Raw genomic sequence first — 21,977 nt, forward strand, 5'->3', positions numbered from 1 at the left:
CCTGATTGGCCCTGTGCGTGAGCGGTGGGCGGGCTCACGCGGCCCCTCGGCTCCTTCATTTGCTTGAGGCGGCGCTTCTTTCACTGGCGGAGTGGTGCAGCTACAGAAGCGGAGTACTGCGGCAGCCGTCAGCGCGGCGGAGGGACATCGAGTGCTGAATAGGTAGCAGTGCGGCTCGTTAGTATCGCCGGTCTTTCACCGCAAGTATCAGAGAGCAAGAGAAGGAAGCGCATCCCCGCGTGATGCTCCGCTTGAGACCGCAGCATTTCATTTGAAAGACGTCTCACTGGGGGGAAAGATTGCAGCCCGATCTTTTTTGAAGGTTTGCGACACAGTTTTATTTAAGCCCAAGAAAAACTCATTTCGTCAGAACCAATTGATAACATCCCTGACGTCTTTTTTTCCCCCTTCCCCCCTGCTCATTTTTCATTTCAGCAATCCTGAGAGAGAGAGAAAAAAAAAAAAATCAACTGAGCTTATTCTCTTCTATTTTTCAAGGCAAGGCATTTTGATATAATTCAACGCGAGGGGCTGACACCTCTCAAGCCGTGCATCACCTGAGAGGAGAAGAGTGACTGCGCCAACATGGGGGTAAGACTGACGATTTCCAACTTTTTAACTGCGTTGTATCCCACCTGAAGTGGCCTGAGGAGTGAGAGGTAGCCTGGTATCTTTCTCAAATTGAGCTATGATGTCATTAAAAAAAAAAAAAAATCCTTTATGGAAAACCCGTTTGTCTGAGTGACATTGACTCTAATGCGGAACCGTGTTTTTTTTTTTTTTTTTTTTTTACCCCGCTCTCCTAGACTGCGACAAATTGATGTAGCCAGTAGCTCCTGTGTAATGCAGCTGCGGACAGCGGCGGTGTCAAACTTCTCGCTCTGGTTCGACTTTGAGCGTGCCTTTTTTTTTTTTATTATTCTACTCGATCAGAACACCGTGGGCCCGTGTCCTCTGCGCCGATCCACTCGGCTGATTTAAAATAGCTGCAGAGAATTAATGTGAATGAAAACTGACGCCAAAGTCTAATAAGTGGAGCATGTCTGTATGGTTAGGAGCTTGTCAGTGTGTCATGTGTATTTGCAGCTCTTTGACAGGCCTTACTTTGACTATAACCTTGCCAACCATGGTAGGCCTAATCGGTTTATTCTTACCGAGCGCTCTGGTGTGGGAGGGAGGGGGGGATGGGATGGGAGGGGAGGGGGAGAGAGGAGAGGGGGGGCGCATGTGTTAAAAACCCATCCTGATCATCCATCCGGTGGTTTAAAGATGTTTTTTATTTCCTTTACATTTGAAGGCACCAGGGCGCATATATGTTTGCTCCACTGATGAATGTGCTGTGACCTCCTCCATGCCCTCGCTGCCACCCCCACCCCCAATCTCATCTCTCCCCCGATGTCCTCTCTCCGGTCCGATCACACACAGGAGAGGCATCCTGCGGTGCTGAGCTCTCCTCGGTCCTCTTGCAGCGGAGGAGTCTCATCCTCGGCACCCTCGATGACCCATGCGTCATAATGCGGTTACCGGGAATAAGCGCCTCACCAGCTTATTTCCCCTTTAATTTGTGACATAACAGGGGCTCGATAATCGCCGACAGTGAAACACATTTACACCACAGATTAAACGAAATTTGCGCATCAAAGAGCACGACGACGCGCACGTCGAAGAGTTGAATTTTGTCAATATGACTCTCTGGGAGCATCCGATGCGTTTCCGGTTATCTAATTAAATCTCATTAGCCATGCAAATGAAGCGGAGGGGGGAGGCTGGTGGAAAAACACAGCGCTGCCGGAAAACGCCACGATGCAGATGCGACGGCTGGCGTGAGCTATTGCGCAATTTCTGCTCGCATCACCATCCTGCGGAAGGAGTTGTAATTTTTAGTCGGCCTATAGTCTTGTTGATTTATGCGGTGGTGTGACGCCGCAAACGAGGGAGCCGAGTGCCGAGAGATATCCACCTCTGTAGAGGCGGTGAGAGCCGGCGTCAGGGAGATGTCGAGGATGTAGAAACAGCCCTCCGGTCCGTGGGCCAACCCGACGGCATTAGCGGGCACTGCGTCAAAAGGGATGGGAATGCAAAAAGTGCTCACGCATGTACTGCTGCTATGTCGAAGTTTGGGAAAGCGATGCGAGCTGAAGCGGTTTGTCATTTAAATGTGTCACAGATCTCCAGATTGATATTTTTGAAGAGATTGTGCGCACATATGTCGACATGTGAGGGGTGTTTCCTTGCGTTTCATCCGGTGCGCACTGAGGTCACCCTGAAAGGGAAAATGGATGGATAGCTGGGTGGAGGGATGGGGGGATGGATGGATGAGAGTGACGCGTTCCTCGACATAAACCCTCGCCATCGACCACGTTTCCATCCCCCTTTTTCTCTCTTTCTGTCTGTTATCGGCAATTTTCGCACTGGCGCACTGTGCGATGGCACTGCCAGCTGTCCTTTCCCAAGGCCGCAGGGGGCATCGCTTGCGACGTGCCTCCTGCGTCAAACCGGGGGCGGGGCCTCTGGTGTGGAAATTCCCTGTAAAGAGCTGTGATAGGCTGGGATGAGGAGCCACGCAGAAAGTGCTGGGTTAAGAGGCAGCAGTGATGCTGTAGAGCAAAGCTCGGGCGTGTGTCAGGCATACTAGAGAGGAAACAGGCACATTTTGTCTTGCACAGAGATAGATTTGGCAGAGCATCTCTAAAGAAACGTCTGTTCACTCACACACACTCTGGTGTCACTCATTGTTCTGCTCTCTGCAGTATTGGGGCCGCACATTACAGTGGCTCGTGATGAGGAGAGCATAGGAGGAACATAAAGAGAGATGTTAATGAAGGGCTGCACACATGGATCCACTGCTGGTTTTCACCTTCAGACACGTGACACTGATGGAGGGGGGTGGGGGTGCCACTGGTGAGAGAGCAAGAGAGACAGGGGGAGAGAGAGAGAAAGGAAGAGCAGATAAGTAGTGACTGGTCTGCAAGAGAAAGAGAGAGGGATTTAAAGTGACGGATGAGGCGTATGGAGGGGGAGGGCTGCCTGGCTGTATATCCTGTTACAGGATAATGACCTGAGGCTCACATTACCATGGCTTCTGTTTCCTCTGCTCCTTGTGGGATTGGTTATCAGAGGCACAGGAGACAGATGGGATGGGCAGAGGAGGGATGTGGTCGGGGGGATGACCGTCATAGGACACTGAATGAAGAGTGAGTGTGGTAGTGGAGTGGTCCCGGGAGAGACGGGGGATTGAGGAGAGCTGAAGGTGTAGTAGCGTAGCCGAGGCCTTGTCAGAAGGTCATTCAGGCTGGTGATGAGGGTGTGGTTGAACGGCTTCGAATGCAGTATGACTAAAGAGAAGCTCCTGTATGTAAGACTTTGATTAGACTTACTAATTACCTCCGTCATTGATCTGAGGCTTTCCGGAACAGCGTGTACTTTTATGTGGATCGGAGTGAGGCCTGTGCAGTGACAGAGGAGAAGTTAATGGAAGGGAGTTCAGGTGTTGGATGTGAGTGGCCTCTGCAGAGGCCCAGCCCTCAGTTTGGTGCAGAGTGCTGCACATCCCTCCCCACTGCACCTGCTGCCTGATGCTGATAGGCTGCAGCGTGCCACAACTCATCTGTCCCACACGTAGCAGGAACCAATAGAAAAGAACGACCACGCAGGATCCAATCAAAGCATTGGTTTCTCTGACCGCACAGCCAGCTGGGATCTTTAGGCCCTGTGGCCTAGGGGTCAATTAAGGTCAATATGGTGACCCTTTCAATGACTCTATTGTTCTCCGTTGAGGGTCTCTGATCAATAGATATCCTCTGTAATGAGGACACTGTAATGTCCTCAGTGAGAGCACTGCTGAAGGACAGAGTCCAGATCGCTCTGGTGCCTCAGCAAAAAAAACTGTTAGCTTCCTTGCTAACAGGACAACGCCTGAGCTGAGGGCTAGTAGCTAATAAAATGTAAAGGTCAGGGCTTTCTCCTTCAAACAATACTTTAAAACAAGAGTACAGTGGAGACCGTGATTGATACTGACAGTTTTTTTTCAACATTCAACGTGTCGACGGTCTCCCATAATGAGAGCGATTCAGAGGGGTTAGGTTGCCTGACTACAATGACATGACTAATTTAGAGTGTTGTCCTGGAGATGTGTGTATGTCTGTGAAGTGTGTGCTACAGTGAATGTGTGCGCATGTGCGTCCCTGTGTGAATACACCAAAGCACAAAGTGTAACTCTGCTGGGCAGCCACAATGGACCGTTAAAATGAAAAACAGATCATTTTACAACACTTTGCTGCATTTCATTTGTAATGCAGTCACAGCGTTTTTCAGGTACTTTCATTATCGATTACTCTGCAAATTATCACTTAATCTATAAAATGTCAAGAGCCCAAATTGACACCTTCGAATTGTTTATTTTTGTCCAACCAACAGTCCAAAACCCAAAGACTCTTCATTTACTGTCATACATGAGCAGGAACCAATAAATGACTGACAGTTTCGCTTGAAAAATGACAGCCGATGATCAAAATTGTTTTTATTCAGCTTTTATGTTTCCTTCAATCAACTAATTGTTTAATTGACTAATTAAGATTTATAGAGATTTTATTCCTGAATAGTGAATAACCAATCCTGGAATCATAAAGCAACACACGCGTTTAAAAATCTGAAATGTAAATTTGGTTTAGTCGTGCCCTCGGCAGCTGTGTGCACGGATGTGCGTGCATGCACATCTGCACATCTCCGTGTGACCAGCTGTCTGCCAGGGAGTCCTAAGGTGCCCTCTCTCACACCGTGGCGAGGTGCCATGTTCGCTACAAGGGCCAAAGAACCAAGATTTACAATGCTAATCGAGCCCAGGACACATTCACACTCGCACGCCAACTTGAGTGCAAGTATCTCTCTCAGAACTCATTGTAAAGAGCTAAAGCTACAGCTAAACTATTGTCTCCGAGGGATGAACAGATGAAGATGATGACCGGACGGACAGATGGACTGGAGGGAACAGTGTGTGTGGGGGTGGGGGTGGGGGCCGCCACAAGAAGGGTTACAACGTAAATTGGGATTTTCAGTCTGGGTTGTGTTTGGTTTCTCTCATGTATTTATTTTATAGTTTAACGGAGCGAGTGCAATACAGATTATTGAGAGTTAAGGAGAGTTAATCCCTCTCTGTCTCTTTGTATTTATGCGGTTTAGAGATTAAGAGTTTCTCTAAAAAGCAGCCACAATCTTTGTAGTGTACATTGTTGTATTTAGGTGACGTATTCCACAGGATCAACCCATTACGTGTACATATAGTGTTGAGTTTTTCCACACAGTAGGAAGAGGATGTCTTGTTTCTTCTAGAAAACTCGTACACCATCTTTATCCTTGTCTCATATCTTTTCCCTTTTGATGTATTTGCACTTCGTTAAATATAAAGATAAGAAGCCTTCGTATCACTGACACTGATACAGACAAGTGAAATTAATATCTTTATCTAGAGTCTTTATTTTTACAAGGCGTCGAAATTCTAATCATTTAATCCGGTCACTCGCTGTCAGACTCGATACGGCATACAGATTATTTGGCACGGGAACCGAAAGATAAATGAAGGGGACTGCACATACGCATATGATTTTCCTGAGAGAGAAGAGTAGAGAAGGGATGAGAAGGAGACGAGGAGATGAAGATCCACAGACCAGCTAATCCCAACAGCTATGTCAGTTGGTCCCTAGCCTGAGCCCCCCACTGAGGCCCAGAGCCCTGCCATCCTGCTGCAAGAAACAGCAGATGGTCCAATGACCTTGCAAGGTCACACACACATACACGCATGCATGCAGCACATAAAAACTCATACCACACGCACAGTAGCATGTCTACAGATGCAGGAATTACATCACAAACGAGCACACATGCAGAACTCAAATATATGTTTATCAGAATTGTTTACACCGTTTTACACATTTCATATTTTCTTAAATGCTGTTTTGAAGAATTACCTTTTGTAGTTTATTTACATATCGTTAAAGGAAATCCATTTTAAATAGATTGAGCTGGTGCACAAGTAAGTCTTTGCTGTCCCGGCATGAAAAACGAGCAACAAGGCCGCGATGTAGCTCTGGTGTGGTCAGTGCAGAGGAGCCGATGTGACTCTTGCATGCAGCCACCCTGCACAAAGAGGAAGTGCACACTTCTACGTAGGTATGACAAATACCAGGTCGGTTTTATGTGGAGCATGCTGGTGTTTCTCCTTCCTGCGAACCACTTCCTCATATGAGTTCCGCAAACAAAGAAACCAAATCACACAGCAGCCTACGTATACACGACGATCATTTCATCTGGTTGGAGGAGTGGCTCTGTGCGCGATTGAAGAGGAAGATAAAAAATTATATTTTCCAGTCCTGGTCGAACCCACCATCAGTGGGCATGCCTCGACCTGTTGTCCTTGGCATGCTTGACATGGAAGGTCTCTAAGGTGCCACTCCTAAATAGAACATGTTTTTTACAGCATATCAGAGTAGTATCACTTAGTGTCTGCCAAAATAAATCACACCTCCATAGTTTTTTGGCACATAAAAAGTACAAATGTGCTTTGTACTTACTGCTTGTTCAAGTTAAGCAACGCACTGTTAACTGCCACTCTGCATTTCAGGAAGAAACGTTTCAGGAAGAGAACGTGGAGTGGCAGTTTTTTCACATGTCTGGACTCTGCGGCTGTACATTTTAAGTTGTTCCTTGTCTTTGTGCCTCATCATATTATTTCACAAACACCAGCTCTCTCTCTATCTCTCATTCACTCCCTCGCTCTCTCTGCCGCAATGCGTGTAGACGCTGCTCATACGGACTCTAGCCAACACAGTGACTCACCTCTGCTCATACAGACACACGCAGGCACGAGTGCACACAAAACACACAACTAACTCCTTGAATCAGCCGCCTGTCTGTGTTATACAGCAGTGAATACAGTGTCCGGTTACAGATGCATCAATTATTACTCGTTCTGGATCACATCAGGGGATGCTAGGAGCACTAGGCCACTGCTGAGCTTCATCACCATGCCAATGGCCGTGTCGGTCGCCATGGTTCCCCGCCCTCTAAACACACATGCGCAACTCATCAGAGTTGTCAGATGAGGAAAAAAATTGCAAAGGGGTTTAGTTTGGTTAAACAGAGCAGGCCTACAGAATAATTAATGATCAAATCAAGTCTGGCTTTATTGAGTTATTGACATTTTAAGTAGATTCTTATAAGCCGGCGTGTAGCTGTCGCTGAGTGATTGCACTATGTAATCCATAACGGAGCATCCAATGTTTCCATTTCCTGATGATGTCAGAGATGTGCCAGGCCCATCAGTCTGTTCGTCGTGTGCGCTTGCAGGAGAGCGAGCGTCTGTAATTCCAGCCACGAGTCTCTGTTTCCTTCCTCAGATCAGAGGGGGCTCATTACATTACCAAGAGCTGTGTGAGACAGCTGGACACCCACACAGACAGACACACAGGGGCCCCTTGATGTTTTTCAGCAAATGAAAAGAAAAGATAGAATATAGACTTCGTCTTTCCCCGCTGAGATAACAGAGGCAGGTGTATAGGCGGATGAAATAGCAGCAGATTTAGGCTTTTACTTTGCGGAAATGTCGGCATCATACTGTGGGTGCAATGGAGACGGATCTTATCAGGTAGCAGGGTGTGTATGAACGGGAAAAGGCGCCCAAAGCAGGTATGCACTTAACATACTCAACATATTGTAAACACAGAGCAAAGATAAATCAACACCCTCTCTCCACTCTCTCCGCTCACTCATATCCGCAAACGTACGCACACTTGAAACCCCACACAGACACCCGGAGTGAGAATATAATCTGTTAGCATATGAGAACACATACTCGAAGTGATACGCACACACACCAAGAGTGAGGTTGTGCAGTCTATTAGAGTGGGGTCACTGTGGGTCAAACACTGACACAGAGCCAACAGACAAAGACTGCTGGTCAATATCTAATTAGAAGCATGAGAGAAGGGTGACAACAGCTCGTCTCTCTCTCACTCACTCGCTCGCCCGCTCACTCTCGGCGCCTTTCTCCACCTGCCTCTCTCGCTCTTTATCTGTCCCTGCTTCTCACCTCCCACTGATGTCTCCCGTTCCATGTGCCCAATCCTGTCTGTCATCCACCCCCTTAGCGTCCGTCTCTGCGGGCGTCTACTTTTCACCACATGTCGCTTTGTTTGGCACTGCTCGCCGCCTCCCTGCCAACCACTTCTATTGTCTGGGCATATGTGTGTGTTTTGTTTGTGTGTGTGATAGGGAGAGAAGGACCTGTGCGTGTCCATATTTATATCATCAATTTCAGTGGGCATATGCTCGGCGGAGCAGCCTTACTAATTGTCCGTGGAGAAACTAGACACAACAACAATATTATACCAACAAATGAGCACAAGCACACCTGCCCGTCTGTCGTCTTTGTGATGATGGCGCCCATTTTTACACCTGAGTAGAAGGTAGATGTTTTGCTTTCAATCTTATTCAACACTTTGACATGGAGCCTCCGTTCGTTCAGTTAATCTGAGATGAATCAAAGGTTCATATGATGCACACATGTATATGCCAACACACCCTCTTTCTCAATCGCACACACACACACACTCACACATCGTGGGTCTGTCTCAGAGGGGATGAGCGGCAGTACTTTTCCACTGCATCAGTTTCTGCTTTATGCAGCCTCTGCCTCACCAGGCCTGCCTGGTCTTGCTGCGGCAAGAGATTTGCTCACCTGCCCTTTTGTTGCAGAACTCCGTGCATGTATGTGTGTTTGCATCCGTGTGCGTGTGTACATTTGCAGTCAGGTCAAACAGTTTCCCACCCACTGACATGCTCCTCTGTGCCTGGCATGCTTGAATAAGTGGTTTTAATTGTTTGCTTTGAAACCAGAAGCATTCGTTGAGCAGCTCCCCAATAAACGACGTCAGTGAGAGTCGCCATCAACATGTCTTTTCACGTTGTTTCTTAATGACCACAAACCAGAGAAACAGGTCTTTCTTCCCGCGCACATTTTAGATGAGTAGGGACATGATTTCACAAGAGATTCACACAACGGTAGCACAAGTGGGGAAATGCAGGGGCAAGTCGAGCTCTAGCCGCATTTTGTCGCACTGCAGGTGTGTGAGTGTGTGTTTTGGTGCGGCCTGGGCGTGTTGGTTTGTTCAGTCGAGACATGTGGAGGACCTGGGATCTCCATTCATACTTCTGCACTGGTACTTTAGTAAATATGCGAGTTAGGCCGGTGAATTTTAGCAGATTTGATTTTAAGTAAACACAACGTTACGCATTATGTCAAACAACAGATCAGACTTCTTCTTTGTAGTTCATATCAAATTCAAACAAAGTAGCCAATAAGAAGTTATTTGTACATTTTGCTCTCCTGTAAGTGTTACTACACGGTTGTACCACTAGAGGGTGTGTCTTTATGCAGAGAATCTCAGCACACAGTTGGTTTTTAATATCCTGTAAAGAAACACACAGGCAAAAATGTCATCTTAACCTTTAACCTCATCCTCTGAACTTTTGACACACATACATTAGAGGATTGTTGTCATTGATTATAAGTTGATGGGTATTGACGTTCCTGTCCGATTCAGGGCAAATGATGTGGCTTCCATATCAGCTGGACTCTGCTACTCTGATACACTGCCATGCTTGCAGACCCCTGCTTCCAACCATGTGTGTGTATCTGACTGCATTGATCCGGCACCAAGGACAGTCCCCTTGATGACTAGGTTGTGTTAATGAAGGGCCGGTCCACTGGGACCGCGCTCGCGCCTCCTGGGAGGGATTCTTGCATCTCCATGTCACCTCTGACCTTTGATGAGGGACATTTGTATTGATGTGGCCCGGCAGCCAGGCTGCGCTCCATCCGGACAACAAGCTTCAGTTACAGTTATAGACCTAGAAGGACTAGGAGTGTACAGCGCCAGAGAAAATCTGGGTTATTAATAGTTCACTCACGTCCAGTGTAACAACATAAGCCAATATCTGAGGGGGCAATTATAGTAAGGCCTGGAACAACAGGCAGAAGAGGACGAGGACATTTGGTGTGTCTGTCGTGCGCGCATGCATGATTGAATTTTTTTGTAATCTTGACATCAAAGCGTCTCTGGTGTCTAATAGTGTGGAACACAGAGTCTAAACCGAACGCCTTTGATGAGTATAAACTCTGGTTCTCTGGCCTCTCTCTCTCTCTCTTGCTGCTGGCTAAATGAAAAAGACCAGGATGTGATTAGTTATAAACAACAAGTTAACCCATTTGCACTTGATGACGTTGATACGTGTCCATCAGGCTGTCATGGACACCAGAGTGAAAATTATTTGATGAGTGGAGATCAAATGGGTGAGGCAGAACAGACAGCAGGAGGTGACAGATGTTTGCAGATGTTTTTTGAGATACCAGGCTACCACTTCCACATTTTAAGTCTTTAACAGTCTTGTCTTTATTGATGCTCTTCATCTAATATATTCCTCATAAACTGATAATAATTGATGTCATTACTTTCTGAGAAATACAGGCTCCTTCACAAGGCCACTTCACGAGGATACAACATTATTTACTGTATAATTAACAAAAGGAACTTCAAGGGCAAGTCAATAAAGCCCGGTGGCTTTATTTCTGTTGCAGTCAGAGAATGGAAAATACTGTTAGAATGTCAGGCAAGACAACTCTCTGAACAACTAAAGCACTTAATGCACTTTCAGAGACAATGTATAGTTTTTAGTTTATATAACGTACATGTTCAAACCCAGAGAACAGTTAAGACCAGGCGCAAAGGCACACAGCTAACTATCTCTTCAACTTAGTCCGAAGGCATGTATAAAACATGTGTGTGTGTCTGTAGTATGGGCGGTCAGACAGTTACCGCGTTGCCACCACACAGGACAAAGATGACCGATCCCCCAAGAAGAAGAAGGGGGCGGCAACCAAGGACATGGATGACCTGAAGAAGGAAGTGCCCATTGTAAGTAAAACATTCTCTTATGTCTGAATACTTGTCGAGCTGAATGTTGTGTGAGGCTCAGTCAGTCAAAAGATCAATCGATTTCACTTACAATACACACAGTATTAAACCAAAAAAAGAAAAAAGAAAGGGAATTAGGATGTAGACCTAAGTAAATTATTTTGGAGCTTATAGTAAATACAAGTGGATTGATGCCAACCACTTTGGAGAGAAAGAAGATATTTCTCATGCTTTCCAAAACAAATTTTATTTTTGCTGGTAAGAGGGTTGACTTGTTGTCAGGAGGTCGTCACTTTGATCCCACTTCCCAGCACAAGAAACAGACAACTGGGTCGCCATATCTGGCTGCCCTGATACTCTTACCGCTCAGGTGAACTGCATGCATGGACTAAATTTAAACATTGATTTGGACTATTTTATACAAATTTCCTTGCATGCAAAAAACGGCAACTAGTAAATGTACCGAAAGAGTGCTGATTGTCTCTGTATCTTCTTGTTTTTCAGACGGAACATAAGATGTCCGTAGAGGAAGTATGCAGGAAATTCCAGACTGACATTGTCCAGGTGAGCTGATGACGGTCATTTCTCTCAGTATGATGATTTGAGATGGTTCTCCCAGTTGGCCACTAGATGGCAGGAGAGTAAATCTATTGGTTCATTGCAGTTTTGGCAAAACAACCCAACAGTCCTGTGGACTCCAAAGCTGTACTTAAGACGTACGGGCCTGTTAACAAACTTTGTTTATGATCGCATTTTTATTGCACCAAACAGATGTCGCAATCAGCAATACAGGAATGGATAAAAGTAATTAAACTAGAAGTGAGCACACACGTAAAGTCACTCTGAGTCAATATAATAAATGCAAATGCAAATAAATGTACATGCCCACACATATGTATATACACGCTTGGGGAGTAACCGATTATATGTAATGGTATTACATAATAAGGATACATGAAAAGGTAACTGTATTCCTGTAAAGTTAAAGAAAAAGATATGTAATTAGATATGTGATACTTCCTGCTTTTTTCTTTGTTAACTCCACGTCCCACTTCCTCTGTGTTCCCTCCAGGGCCTGACCAATGCCAAGGCAGCAGAGTTTCTGATCAGGGACGGCCCCAATGCCCTCACCCCTCCTCCCACAACCCCAGAGTGGGTCAAGTTCTGTCGCCAGCTGTTCGGTGGATTCTCCATCCTGCTGTGGACCGGTGCCATCCTCTGCTTCCTGGCCTACGCCATCCAGGCAGCCACTGAGGAAGATCCTGCAGGAGATAATGTGAGCAATGTGCACACACACACACACACACACACACACACACACACACACACACACACACACACACACACACACACCTCATTAACACATCAGTCGTGCTTCTGACTCTGAAATACAGGCATAAATCACACCTCGGGAAAGCGATTTTAGTATCACACAGCCCTCACTCACATATGTTTCACTCTTTTCTCTCTGTCTCTCTCCTCCAGTTGTACCTAGGTATTGTGCTCACAGCTGTCGTCGTCATTACCGGATGCTTCTCATACTTTCAAGAGGCCAAGAGCTCCAAAATCATGGAATCTTTCAAGAACATGGTGCCTCAGGTAAATGAATGCGTCTTTGCTCGAAAGGAGCCAACTTATGCCTGAAACCTTACTTTGAGTCCATATAGCCTTGAAAGAGAATATTTTTAGCATTTCTGGAAACATGTAGGGATGGGAGCGGCCCTTGCTTTTCTGCTGCAGCTCCCTATATGTTTAGAGAGTGTTTCTATAATGAATGTTCAGTGAGTATATGTTGCTCAAATTAATGCTGAACTCTTCCCGCAGCAAGCGTTGGTGATCCGCGAGGGTGAGAAGGTACAGATCAACGCTGAGGAAGTGGTGGCCGGAGATCTGATTGAAGTGAAGGGAGGAGACAGGATCCCTGCTGACATCAGGGTGGTTTCTGCTCATGGCTGCAAGGTACACACACACACACACACACACACACACACACACACACACATATTCAAAGTCCTACCTGTTGTTGTATATGCGGCTACATGCTGTTCTTTTTTCTTTTCATTAGGTTGATAACTCCTCACTAACAGGAGAGTCAGAACCTCAGAGCAGGTCACCTGACTGTACCCATGACAACCCCTTGGAGACCCGAAACGTTGCTTTCTTCTCCACCAACTGCGTGGAAGGTACGCTCACCACGGCAATAGCGCTACATGCTATTATCAACCCGTGTGCCTGCGGTGATTTAAAGTGAGAAAATGCATTTATAGCACTAATCAGGACGAGTACTGATGTTGTTTTTCCCAAACCAGGCACAGCACGTGGCATCGTTATCTGCACTGGAGACCGCACAGTCATGGGTCGCATTGCTACTCTGACCTCCGGCCTGGAGACCGGCAAGACCCCCATCGCCAAAGAGATCGAGCATTTTATCCATATCATCACAGGTGTGGCCGTCTTCCTGGGCGTCACATTCTTCATCCTGGCCATCATCCTGGGTTACTCCTGGCTGGAGGCTGTCATCTTCCTCATCGGCATCATTGTGGCTAACGTGCCTGAAGGGCTGCTGGCCACTGTCACTGTAAGTGGACAAATGATTAGATACTGCTTCGGCCCTTTTCACTTGATGAAAGTCACCCATATGAATATTACTTGAGTTAGAGAGAAAGTATCTGACATTAAATGTATTAATATCAAAAGAGAACTCAAAGTATTTACATGTATCTTCTGTGAAGTATGGGTTGAGTGGTTCTCAATCAGTCCGATTTTCCGGTCTGATATTCTGCATTTTACTGCCCATATGAATCAGATTGATGGATAGATATCACTGCTGATTGACGATAAAAAAAAAACTTTGGATCTGATGCAGCATGCGATCTCGAGTAAAAGTATCTGATATTAAGTGTACTTCAGTATCAAAAGTACTTTTCTGGCAATGAATGTACTCATAAGTAAAAGTACATTTGTAAATATATGTATTTATGTATGTATGTATACATTCTATACGATCAGTTTTTCGTTTATCTGATCGCCAATTACATCATTTCATTAAAAATGCAATACTTTGGCTCTCATGTAGCATTACATCCGTAAAGGAGCTGGTAATTGAAGTTAACAAATACATTTAGTGGAGTGAACGGTACAATATTTGCAACCAAAATGTAGGAAATATAAGTAGCAGACACAGAATTGCTAAAGTAAAGCACCTTAAAATAATAAGTACAGAACTTAGTTGTACTTAGTAACATTCCATCGCTGTTTATACTAGACATTAATTATTCTGTTTGTGTTTCAGGTTTTTTGTTGATTTGGTGCTATTTGTACATTTCTTATTTTTCAAACGATGCTGTTGAAAACAAGATTTACTGGGTTACTTCTTATTTAATTGTAATCACTTTATTTAGCATCAAGAAACAGAGAAATCCTGTCTTGGAGCTTCATAGTTGATACATCCAAACACACACAGACGATAATTAATATTACTTAACATCATAAATGTATTTGTCTGCAGGTATGTCTGACCCTGACTGCCAAACGTATGGCTAAGAAGAACTGCCTGGTGAAGAACTTGGAAGCTGTGGAAACCCTGGGCTCCACCTCCACCATCTGCTCTGACAAGACCGGCACCCTGACCCAAAACAGGATGACTGTGGCCCACATGTGGTTCGACAACCAGATCCACGAGGCCGACACCACTGAGGACCAGTCTGGTTAGTGCTGTTGAAAGATGTTACCGCAGTCATATTGAAATCTGATAACTAGGAATCATCAAGGTTAATAACACCCACCCTTGTGTTCCCTCTAAAGGTGCCTCTTTTGACAAGAGCTCAGTGACTTGGATCGGTCTGGCTCGCGTCGCTGGTCTGTGCAACCGCGCCCAGTTCAAAGCAGGACAGGACTCATTGCCCATCCTGAAGCGTGACGTGGCCGGAGATGCCTCAGAGTCTGCCCTGCTGAAGTGTATCGAGCTGTCCTGTGGCTCTGTCAGGGCGATGAGGGACAGGAACAAGAAAGTAGCTGAGATCCCCTTCAACTCTACCAACAAATACCAGGCAAGTGACAGGCTCCATTACAGGTGTGTGTCCACCCAAAACATCGCAACAGTCTGAAATGTTCACTGTAGGATACCAATAACATATGTCAGTCTCACCCTGGTCCACCCACATGAATAAACATATATTCGCTATATCAAAGTAATGTTCATTTCTGTTCTCCTTCTCTAGCTCTCAGTGCACGAGACGGAGGATCCCAATGACAACCGTTACCTGCTGGTGATGAAGGGAGCCCCTGAGAGGATCCTGGACCGTTGCTCCACCATCCTGCTGCAGGGCAAGGAGCAGCCTATGGATGAGGAGATGAAGGAAGCTTTCCAGAATGCCTACATGGAGCTGGGAGGACTGGGAGAGAGAGTGCTGGGTAAGGATGGAAAGAGGAAGTTATTCGTTATTTGCCATCAGCTTTTCATTGGTTAAGAGACAGCTCCGCTTTCAGCTCAGTGACGATGCTTTTTCTTATGGTTTAATGGGTTTTCAAATGGTCTCTGTAACATAAGGGGTAGAACATTTCCCTTAACCCAAAGAGAAACATCTTTTAGTATGAAAGAATGTAAAAATTCAGATGTGGATTTACATGGTTCGGCTTGGACAGCAAAACCATACAAGTTAAATGTCCAACATTGATATGGTATAAATACAAATGATAATATGTATAATATTAATATATAATATCTAAACAGGTCGTCCTTGGAGGTGAAGAATGTCCTCCAAAAACAGGTTGTAGATAGAAATGTGGTCCTGCAAATATACAAGGCATCAAAACAGTATGAAATCGTGTCGTCCTCAATTGTTTGAGGACTGTTTAATAATTCAACTTAATAAGTCATGAAAATCAATCATTTTTCTCTTCTTAATAAAATGTTTTAAACATTTTCAGCTTCAACATTGACCTAAAATGTTAGAACAAAGCTCTACTGACACTTCCTTTTCTTGAGACTGAGTATTAGGAGTTATGTCAGGGTTAAAGGAGGATCTTGGTTGAAGCTCATACATTGTCAGACATCAAAAATCAAACACTAATTCACACATTTCTTTCCCCCGCAGGTTTCTGCCACGTGATGCTGCCAGAGGACCAGTACCCCAAAGGCTTTGCTTTCGACACAGATGATGTCAACTTCCAGACAGACAACCTTTGCTTTGTTGGCCTCATGTCCATGATCGATCCTCCCCGTGCCGCCGTGCCTGATGCTGTTGGCAAATGCCGATCTGCTGGCATCAAGGTAAGCTTTTTCTACACGCCCGATATAAACTCTTCGTTCCTTACCATTCGCACCACCGAGATTGCGTGACGACACAACATTTTTGTTGCTCTCCTTGTCAGGTCATCATGGTCACTGGAGATCACCCAATCACAGCCAAGGCCATCGCCAAGGGTGTGGGCATCATCTCAGAGGGCAACGAGACAGTGGAGGACATTGCAGCTCGTCTCAACATCCCTGTCAGCCAGGTGAACCCCAGGTAAAGACAAGCACGCAACAGAAAGCACGCCGTTGTACAAATGAGGGTAAATTATGAGACCCACATCAACGGTTTAATGTCTGTGTCCAGGGATGCCAAGGCCTGTGTGATCCACGGCACAGACCTGAAAGATCTGTCTCAGGATCAGATGGACGACATCCTGAGGAATCACACAGAGATCGTGTTTGCCAGGACCTCCCCACAGCAGAAGCTCATCATTGTAGAAGGCTGCCAGAGACTGGTGGGTGCATTAGGAGATTATTTGTAATAAAATGCTGTTACATACAAGAGACTAGAAGTACCATTATACAACAGCAGATGGCGCTAGTAATCTTTTGAATGAGGATTCCAAGACTGACGCATGATACACTTCCATGGTGAGATTGCGTTTGAAATAAAAGGATTTAGTTTAATTTGATAAAATCTGAATTAATGTATTCTTTTCAACTCGTCACATTTTATTGCCATTTAAATGTGCCAGTTTAATTGAAAATAAAGGGAATTCATCTCTGTTTTTGGCATAAATCGTGGTGATTAGTCTCTTTTAAAATCAACATACCTACATGTGTGATTTATAAATGCAAGCTTCACTTCTTGTATGTATTCATAATGTAACCTCATTCCTCCTTTTTTTTCTCCCAGGGCGCCATTGTGGCTGTGACAGGTGATGGTGTGAATGACTCTCCTGCCCTGAAAAAGGCCGACATCGGTGTTGCCATGGGAATCTCAGGCTCAGATGTGTCCAAGCAGGCCGCCGACATGATCTTGTTGGATGACAACTTTGCCTCCATTGTCACAGGAGTGGAAGAAGGTGAGAGAATGAATGATAAGACTTCATATAAACTGAGATCAACAAAGAAATCTCTTTTCACACGCAAGATCTGATCTCAGGAAAAAAAACAGTTGAGGCTCCTTTATCAGTGTCAGGCTTGAGTACCAGATTCAACCTATTTATTTTTCACCCTTCAGGCCGCTTGATCTTTGACAACCTGAAGAAGTCCATCGCCTATACCCTGACCAGCAACATCCCAGAGATCACTCCCTTCCTGTTGTTCATCATTGTCAACATCCCCCTGCCACTGGGAACCATCACCATCCTCTGTATTGACCTGGGAACTGACATGGTGAGAGCTCATCAGACACTCACTTTGTCATGCACACCGGCATCACTGAATACAGCTCCTGCTAAAAGACCACATTTCTGCCTCTTCCTTCCCTCAGGTGCCAGCTATCTCCCTGGCTTATGAAGCAGCTGAGAGCGACATCATGAAGCGTCAGCCCAGGAACCCATTCAGAGACAAGCTGGTGAATGAGAGGCTTATCAGCATCGCCTACGGACAAATCGGTAGGTGGAATAAAGAGTTTTACCCGCTGATCCAGGCCGCAAGTTGTCTATGGTCTGGATTGAAGTTTGATCTCGGTTTCACGTTTTGTGTTCAAATCAAACTCCAGCTCCTCTGTTGCTCACTTACAACAACAGCCAGATTATTTATGGGCCTATCTGCAATGTTTTTGGGAAGACTAGAGGCTTCTAGAGAGACTAGAGAGCTTAAAAATCTGTAACTGTGTTTACCCCAGGTATGATCCAGGCTCTTGGAGGCTTCTTCGCTTACTTTGTCATCTTGGCTGAAAATGGTTTCCTGCCCAGTATACTAGTAGGCATCAGGCTCAACTGGGATGATCGCTCCGTCAACGATCTGGAAGACAGCTATGGGCAGCAATGGGTACGTTTGTAATCCCTTTGTGTTTTTAGGCGAACTTGTTGGTGTGTTTTCAGGATTTGTGACTTTACTTTTCTCTCCTCTCCTGCCCACAGACATACGAGCAGAGGAAGATTGTGGAGTTCACATGCCACACAGCCTTCTTTGTCAGTATCGTAGTAGTGCAGTGGGCTGATGTCATCATCTGCAAGACTAGACGTAACTCTGTGTTCCAGCAGGGCATGAGGTGAGTCAGACAACCAGCATTCTGACATGTGTCATTTCCAGAACCCTTTCTTGGCACTTAAATATCTTTCGTTAAAATCGCATAATCTAAACTAGGTTGACACGTATCATAATTTCTGCATCATTCATTTCTCATCCTTAATATTTGTCTATTTCTCAACCCAGGAACAAGATCTTGATCTTCGGCCTGTTCGAAGAGACAGCCCTGGCTGCCTTCCTGTCCTATTGCCCAGGCATGGATGTGGCACTCAGGATGTATCCTCTAAAGTGAGTGCCTTTACCATGTGTATCACAGGGATACATATTCTGGTACTGAGTCGTGTCATGTTATCTGTTCAGCTGCTTATATTTAATCTCTGTTGTTCTCTTCTTGTCTTGCCCACAGGCCTACCTGGTGGTTTTGTGCATTCCCATATAGTTTTCTCATCTTCGTTTATGATGAGGTCCGAAAACTTCTCCTCCGCCGGAACCCTGGAGGTTAGTATTTTGTTTACCCTCAATACGTTTTTTACATCGAAATGATTTTAAGGGAATAGGGTGACAACAGAAACGCTGAGGTTTCCGGGGTGGCAATGTGCTATACTACATCTTGGTCTGGTGCGGTAACTTCCCGGAGTTTCCACCGTTTGCCCGGCAAACTGAAGGCGGCAACATGTTTTTTTGTACCTTATCGTACAACCCTACTTAGAACAGAGCTAGAGCTAGCTACATGTTTTCCCCTGATTACAGTCTAAAAAAAGCTAACTGACTGCTCACACTAGCCTCATATTCATCTCATCTAACTCTCTGCACGAAAGCAGACGAGCATATTGCCTAAATGTTGAACTAGTTCTTTAATTGATGCTAATTCAATGGAAACTCCTATAAAATACTGTTAAACTAATTGCAAACTTATCCTTTGTTCTTTGTCTTTCTCTCATTTGCATTCCAGGCTGGGTGGAGAGGGAGACATACTATTGATCGATGGAGCGACTTTGCTCAAACCCCCCGACATCTTCCACTTATTTCTCCCCCCTGTCACTCCATCCCTGGCAAGACACACCTACAGATGCCCCGCCCCCTTAAAGACAAAAACCGCTTTGAAGCAATTTTCATCACAACTGCCCCAAAGATTAAAAACAGCAAAAGCACCTTTACAACTTTCTACATTGACCCGCCCCCCTTTCCCCCATCTCCTATGATACTCTTTGCATGTGTTCTCTCACTGCTGTGTACATAAACCAATATATCTACCAAACGGCAGCTGCATATTGTGTATGTAGATTTGAATGAGCTAAGGATACAAAGGGAGTGTCTATGCTCTGCAAAAAAGGGCCATCCAGCTCCTTCCCCTTCCTCGTTACTCCCCTAGTCTCTCCCCCTCATCTTTCTCTATCCCTTCGTTCCTCTCTCTCCTGCCCCCCACCTCGCCAACCCTTTGCTTGTCCTCCAATCACACACACAGATATAAAGATCACACAGTGAGATCCCACCGCCGACACACCACTTCGACTGCCACCTCTTGCCTCCGTCTCCTGTCTGTGGAGGACCAGCGGAGTGGTCATTCCCCTGTCCTTCTCGCTGCGTCCATTTTCCTTCTCTTCCGTTTTATCGACGGCCACAGTGTTGTTGTTTTTTAATATGTGGGGTACGGGGGGGTTTCAATGATTTTACTTGTCTTTTTTATTTCTAATACGAGAGGGGGGGTATGTGAGAGCTGCTTTTCCTCATTTAGGCCTAAGAAAGCACACCCCATGGCGTCCCGTCCCCCCTCTCTCCCCCCTTCTGTCTCTCACAGCCCTCCCCTCCCCCGCCCTCCTGCCCCGTTTGTCTCTGTTTGTGTGCACTGTGTGAACCATTGTCCTTGTTAATAACTATTACAGTACACCCCCTCCCCCCCAAGTTGGTAAATACAACTCAATCTTTCTGTGTGCTCTAGGAAATCTATATAATTCTATACTGAATTTAAATGAAACAATAAAAAAAAAAACCACACACATGTTGGAAAAACAGCTCAAGAGAGACATTCGCGAAGAAGAACATCGACAAATACTGGAGAGGAGATTAAAAAAAAAAGCAAGAGCTGCGTGTCTCTCTTTTTGTTTTCTGTTTGGTTTCAGTTATTTTTTGCTGGTTTTTCAGGAGGCTACTCTAAAGCTGTAACAGCAGAGCAGGGTTTTGGTTGTGTTTTTACCAAAAGACACAAGACACCAACCAAGGCTTTCAGGTTCCTGTCACTGCAGGTGTGCCGGTATGACGTGGTGTAGTGTGCTGTGATGTGGTGAGTGGTGATGCTGAGGCCACATGCCTGGGGTCTGTTACCGAATCGGGCCCCGGCTCTGGTTCAGTCCAGGTCCTGGTGTAGCCCGGTCCTGCCCCGGCCTGTGTGTATGTATGTGTTGGAGACCAGTGAAGGGCCAGCGGTCTCAGGCTGGGTCTGTCTCAGATGGCTGCAAGAGTTGAAATTCAAGAAAAAAAAAAAATACACAACTAGTAGAACATGTGTGTCAAATAAATGAAACCAACACCAATAAAACATCTAGAACATTTAATACAACCTAGACCTGTCTGTGTGTCTTACTGTCTCTGTTTTTACTCACTTTAGTATGTCAGAGAATAACGGAGTCTGTCTTTCTTTACTGTGCTTTCTTGAAAATGCCTCATAATATGCTTCATTTGTCAAGGTTGCATATCAGGAGAAAATATAAGGAATTCAACGCCATTTATTACAATTGACCTGCAACAAATTCCATGTATAAGGAAACTATTTTGTTAGTTGATGAAGATCATTTAAGTAATATCTCCAAAAATATGTATATTTTTGCTGATTTTCTCTGTCATTTATGATACAAAAAAATTAAGATTCTGGACTCATGACTTAATGATTAATTTTAACAATTGAAAATGATCAATACATTAATAAGTTGTTGCAGCTGTAGTCTATCGGGTAGCTTCCCACATCAATCGAAAACCTAAAGGTTACTATTTGTTTAATAGAGTACCACATTATTCAAACCCATGTATGCATATATGAGATTAAACATTATTTCATCAACACAAAATACTAGTTTTTGTGATGCTTATTTTGTTGATATCAGCCATAGGTGGCTCATACAGCACAGCAGAGAGGAGAAAGTGAAAAGATGGGGATGGAATGCCACCTAGTGTCGTGAATGTATATGCACCTCAACCTGCAGACTACATAATGTTAAGTAGCCATAGGGGGAAGAGCTGGCAGCAGCCCAGGGTAATGCACCAAACCGCTCTGTGAATGTGTCAGCCTCGTCTGACAGCAGCACTGGTGAGCTGAAAGGTGAGAATCACTGTCACTGTCAGCAGGAGAGTCTTAACAAAGGGTGCAACATCCTGCTATCTCCCAAAGCTCATCTTTCAAGACTATAAGACATTAGATATAGTCTGTGAGTGATGTGTTCGTAAAGGACTGGAAATCTTGTGGTTTATAAAAGTTATCTCCAAAAAGGTCACATTCCTGCAGATAAAGCAAGTCAGTGTATATTTCATCTGAGGGGGAACAGACTCACTGTGCTCCCTCTCTGTGCCACAGGGGTCATCTA

General features: G+C 45.1%; 1 protein-coding gene across 3 annotated transcripts; it reads left to right on the forward strand.

Moving 5' to 3' along the window:
* Nucleotides 1-74: 74 nt before the first annotated feature.
* atp1a3b (ATPase Na+/K+ transporting subunit alpha 3b) lies at nucleotides 75-20,963 on the forward strand. 3 transcript variants are annotated; one of them, XM_030392883.1, is made up of 23 exons: nucleotides 75-322; nucleotides 499-591; nucleotides 10,887-10,967; nucleotides 11,472-11,531; nucleotides 12,040-12,243; nucleotides 12,453-12,566; nucleotides 12,792-12,926; nucleotides 13,033-13,150; nucleotides 13,277-13,545; nucleotides 14,476-14,674; nucleotides 14,772-15,016; nucleotides 15,188-15,380; nucleotides 16,064-16,239; nucleotides 16,341-16,477; nucleotides 16,568-16,718; nucleotides 17,120-17,288; nucleotides 17,447-17,601; nucleotides 17,699-17,822; nucleotides 18,056-18,201; nucleotides 18,294-18,424; nucleotides 18,589-18,690; nucleotides 18,809-18,900; nucleotides 19,355-20,963. In XM_030392883.1, the coding sequence occupies exons 2-23, from the start codon at nucleotides 586-588 to the stop codon at nucleotides 19,381-19,383; spliced, it is 3,036 nt and encodes a 1,011-aa protein (XP_030248743.1). In that variant the 5' UTR covers nucleotides 75-322; nucleotides 499-585; the 3' UTR covers nucleotides 19,384-20,963. The 3 variants fall into 3 exon arrangements, with proteins under 3 accessions (XP_030248743.1, XP_030248742.1, XP_030248741.1); XM_030392882.1 differs by having other exon boundaries at nucleotides 81-322; nucleotides 436-591; nucleotides 10,848-10,967; XM_030392881.1 differs by having other exon boundaries at nucleotides 81-322; nucleotides 10,848-10,967.
* The last annotated feature ends 1,014 nt before the right edge of the window (nucleotides 20,964-21,977 follow it).

The sequence above is a fragment of the Sparus aurata genome, chromosome 17 (genome assembly GCF_900880675.1).
Source record: "Sparus aurata chromosome 17, fSpaAur1.1, whole genome shotgun sequence".
NCBI lineage: Eukaryota > Metazoa > Chordata > Actinopteri > Spariformes > Sparidae > Sparus > Sparus aurata.